Genomic DNA, 4,725 nt, shown 5'->3' with positions numbered 1-4,725 from the left:
TGTGATATTCATGGACAGGATATCGAGTAGTCGTGGTGGGGAGGGGTTACAGTTTGGTGGTCTGAGGAGCTCATCACTGCTTTTTGCAGATGATGTGGTCCTGATGGCATCATTGGCCCGTGACCATCTGCACTCACTGGATCGGCTAGCAGCGGTTAGTGAAGCGGATCAGCACCGCTAAATCTGAGGCCATGATTCTCAGCAGGAAACCGGTGCATTGCCTACTCCGGGTATGAAATGTTCGCGAGTGAGGGTACGATGGAGCGGGAGATTGGCGGGAGAATCGGAGCAGCGGTGGCGTTATTGCGTTCACTTTACCGCACCGTTGTGACAAAAAGAGAGCTTTGATCTACCAGTCAATCTTCGTTCTTACCCTCACCTATGGTCATGAAAGATGGGTGATGACCGTAAGGACGAGATCACAGGTACAAGTGGCAGTGATGGGTTTTCTAAGGAGGGTGGCTGGCATCTCCCTTAGGGATAGGGTGAGAAGCTCAGCCATCCGTGAGGAACTCAGATTAGCCAGAAAGGAGTCAGTTGAGGTGGTTTGGGCATCTGGTAAGGATGCCCACTGGGTGCCTCCCTAGGGAGGTGCTCCAGGCACGTCCAGTAGTAAAGAGACCCCAGGGAAGACCCAGGACTAGGTGGAGAGATTATATCGCAACACTGGCCTCGGAACGCCTCTTGACCCCCCCATCTGAGCTGGTCATTGTGGCCCGGGAGAGGGAAGTCTGGGGCCCTCTGCTTGAGCTGCTGCCCCTGCGACCCGACCCCGAGTAAGCGGTTTGACGATGAGGATGAGGATAATCAGGGTGAGGGCTAGGATAATCAGGGTGAGGGCTAGAATAATCAGGGTTGGGCTAGAATAATCAGGGTTAGTGCAAAAATAACCCTTTTTTTGCACTAACTAGAATAACGAGGGTGAGGGCCACATTGTATATACCACATTGAGACATGAAACTGTGCTGTGGGTTTTGGGTTGAGGGTCTTTAGCGTAAAAAACGTATTCAGAGTGACCTTCACTGCGAAACAAGGCAGGTACATATGGGAGTACGGGATCACATGATCTCTGTTGTGTTCAAATGTGTGTGTGTGTGTGTGTGTGTGTGTGTGTGTGTGTGTGTGTGTGTGTGTGTGTGTGTGTGTGTGTGTGTGTGTGTGTGTGTGTGTGTGTGTGTGTGTGTTAAATTAGCTACGCTTGTCTGTGTAATCTCTCTGTAGGACCCTTTCTATGTGGGTCTCTGTCTGTTGGTGTTCTCTCTCTCTCTCTCTCTCTCTCTCTCTCTCTCTCTCTCTCTCTCTCTCTCTCTCTCTCTCTCTCTCTCTCTCTCTCTCTCTCTCTCTCTCTCTCTCTCTCTCTCTCTCTCAGTGGTTCCGGCCCTGCTGGCTGTATTGTGCTTTGGACTCCAGAACCACTGCAGTCTGTGTGGAGCTTCCTGCTCATCGGCTCGCAGGACACACCCAGAAAAAAATGCTAAATGGCTTTGGCAAAACATTTGGAGGGAATGTTGTTAATGTTTAACTGTTGTGTTGTTGGCATCCTGTTCTAAAGGGGAAATTATTGTTTTGACCTTGGTTTAAACACAAAGAGCCTGTACGCAGGCCTATCGGCATCAACGTTGAAGCTGTATATGACCTCAATATAAAAATGCTTTTATCCCACTCCTCATTAGAGGATTAAACAGGAAGCGTTGGTTTCACTCGACAGGTACAAGGTAGAGCCGTTCCTCCGGACCGAGACAATGGCGGTGGGTCGCAGCTTTGTGGAATGTCTCCAGGGCATCACGGGACGCCATGGTGTACATGGTGGCCCACAAAGGTGTTTACTCGAAAGTGAGGGATTGGAAAGATGATGGCATCAGGGACATGGGGTTTAAGAACAGAGAGAAGAGGGATGGAGAGAGAATAAAAAGACTGTGAACAGTAAACAGTAAGATGTCCTCCTCATGGGCGGATAGGCCTCAGTCCTATGGTCCATAGGAGAGAAGGTTTCAGTCCAGTCCTGAGGTCGATATGAGAGAAGGCATCATTCCTCCAGTCCTGAGGTCGACATGAGAGAAGGCCTTAGTCCTCCAGTCTGTGACCAATATGAGAGAAGGCATCAGTCCTGAGATCGGCATGAGAGAAGGCATCAGTCCTCCAGTCTGTGACCAATATGAGAGAAGGCATCAGTCCTGAGGTCGACATGAGAGAAGGCATCAGTCCTCCAGTCTGTGACCAATATGAGAGAAGGCATCAGTCCTGAGGTCGACATGAGAGAAGGCATCAGTCCTCCAGTGGTAGGATCGATATAAGATAAGGTATTATTTGTATTATTGGTCCTCATCATAGAACATCAAGGCCTACAATGATTGTGCTTAATTAAAAATATGTTTTCATATAATAGGCCTATACTTATTCTGCTAGCCTATATTATATTGTAGCCTATATACTTTATTTATTTTAGTACTATGATTATTTATTTTAGTACTACTATATATACACAAATAGTCTACTTTACACGTTAATCCCCTTGATAACTATTAGGCTATTGATACATATTCTCCTCGCACAGCATGAGGTTGAACTAGTCTAATCTATTTGCTTTGCTCTGGTGTTAAATGGCTGCCTCGGCGGTGGAGCGAGCAACCGCCTATCCATCACCTCCCTCTTTCCCTCTCCCTCTCTCTCTCTCCCCGTACCCCCGACCCCCGTCCCAACCGTCCTGTCCCCCCCGTCCCGCTCGAGCCGGCTGCTCGTGGGGCTCCAGGTGGGCCGCTCGCACCGGCGGACCGTGGCCTCATTAAAGCAGTTTAGTAATGAGGCAACAAAATGGGTCCAGAATTATTGCAAATAAAACTACATGAAGCAGAAAATAAAAAAGGAATTAAACAGATGCCCACGTTTTCAGGATCATTGCCTTTGGCCTCCTTAAATCGCTGAATTTACGAAATTATGCGTCATTATGCGCTAACGTTAAAACCCTAAAATATTGTCATCGTCATCATCAGCTACTAATTTAAATCAAGAAATAATGATACTTATAACAACTAGTTATACGACGAAATATAGGCTATTCATAATAATAACAATAATAATAAACTGGAGGTTTACAAGCGCAGCCTTACAAACAACACTTCAATCTGAGTCACAATCATTTGTCATGCTTTATTTAAAATAATTATTTTAGAAATTCCGTATTTACATCTTTAATGATATTAATAACAGTGTAAGAAAAGTATTCACAGTTTTACCAAACATTAGCATGACAATTAATTCTAAAAAACATCATTGAAGCAAATAAAATAAAAGATGTCTTTCAAGCATTGTTGTTTTGAAGGTGGATCTCCTCTCCTCCTCCTGAAACTTCTCTCCTCATCCTGAAGCCTCTCCTCATCCTGAAGCTCCTCTCCTCCTCCTGAAGCTTCTCTCCTCATCTTGAAGCTTATTTTCACCTCCTGAAGACTTTCCTCATCCTGAAGCTTCTCTCCTTCTCCGGAAGCTGCTCTCCACCCCTGAAGCTTCTGTCTTCATCTCTCCTCCTCCTTGAGCCTCTCTCCTCCTGAAGCCTCCTCCTCCTGAAGCTTCTCCCCTCCTCCTGAAGCTTCTCTCCTCCTCCGGACTACATCACATCCGGATGACTTCATTTACATTATATATACGTTGGCAGATATATTTTTTACGGGTAAATGTGGACAGTTTGTCGCGATGCATCACATAATTAATGAACCAGTGCCGCGGATATGCCAGATATGCTGCAGTGTTTATTTAAGATCTTTTTTTATGTTATAAAATGAATGTGTAATCCAACAGTGATTAAGAAATAAAATTAAAATAAATCAGACAATGATTTAAGAAGAAAACACGATGATTTGAGATTTTAGGCTATATAAATTAAAACTACTGTAAACAAAAGTTGGAATGGTTGAATGATAATAATGATACAACTTGCGCATCGCAGCATGTCCCTCATGGAGCAGTAATGCCAAACGGTTGGTACAGAATGGAGATATTTGGCAGAACAGCATTATGGCAATATGCACTTCTCAGGGATCAGGACATATCTCCATGTCTCCCTGGATGAAGCCCAGTGTTTCAGCTGTAAACGTGGATCACAGTCACCCTGGGAAATGTTATCGGCAATGACAAATATATAACATATAGTCAGTCATGAGGGGCTGTGGTGGTCGAAAACCCAACGGTATGCGTTGCTGGTGCGCTGACAAAAAGTCTTGAATATTCAAATGCAGTGTTTTTTACTGCACTCCTGCCTCGGTCCACATCAGAGCTGACACCTCACTTCTTATCCCTGCTGCGATAAAGGGTCCTACGTTCAACACTAAAGGTGGTCGTAAGCAGCAGTCGACGGCGCGGTCGGGCGGGACGCTGAGCTGTAGTAATAAGGTGTGCCTGTAGAGGGAAACAAATACGTCACAAATCAACCTTAATTTATATATGAATATATTTCTGTAAAATGGAGCCAGTGGTAGTCGTCAATCGTTAACTCACTAAGACTATAGGAGGCCCGTCGTATTTTTTAATTACCATAACTGTTTGAAGCTATAGCTAAATGTACAAAGACAGATGGAGACGTGCGACCAGTCTGCCTACAAGCTGTATTAATGTCTAGTTATATTACTGATGGGTGCGCCATACGAATAAGTAGCCTGGTTAATTATTAGACTAAAGTTTGCTCCAGGGGACAGAATAACACATAAGACATTAGAGTATTGCGGTAGATCCTGA

At 45.1% G+C, this 4,725-nt stretch overlaps 1 protein-coding gene across 3 annotated transcripts in view; it reads right to left on the bottom strand.

Moving 5' to 3' along the window:
- Window positions 1-3,133: 3,133 nt before the first annotated feature.
- The window catches only part of pax8 (paired box 8), a 13,591-nt gene continuing 11,999 nt past the window's right edge, over window positions 3,134-4,725 (bottom strand). For all 3 annotated transcript variants that reach the window (XM_060048830.1, XM_060048831.1, XM_060048832.1), the window contains one exon: window positions 3,134-4,389. In XM_060048830.1, coding sequence (XP_059904813.1) covers window positions 4,319-4,389 — 71 coding nt within the window. In that variant the 3' untranslated portion in view covers window positions 3,134-4,318. The remainder of the gene's footprint in view (window positions 4,390-4,725) is intronic.

The sequence above is a fragment of the Gadus macrocephalus genome, chromosome 4 (genome assembly GCF_031168955.1).
Source record: "Gadus macrocephalus chromosome 4, ASM3116895v1".
Lineage (NCBI taxonomy): Eukaryota > Metazoa > Chordata > Actinopteri > Gadiformes > Gadidae > Gadus > Gadus macrocephalus.
This window is presented reverse-complemented; position numbering and strand designations above follow the sequence as displayed.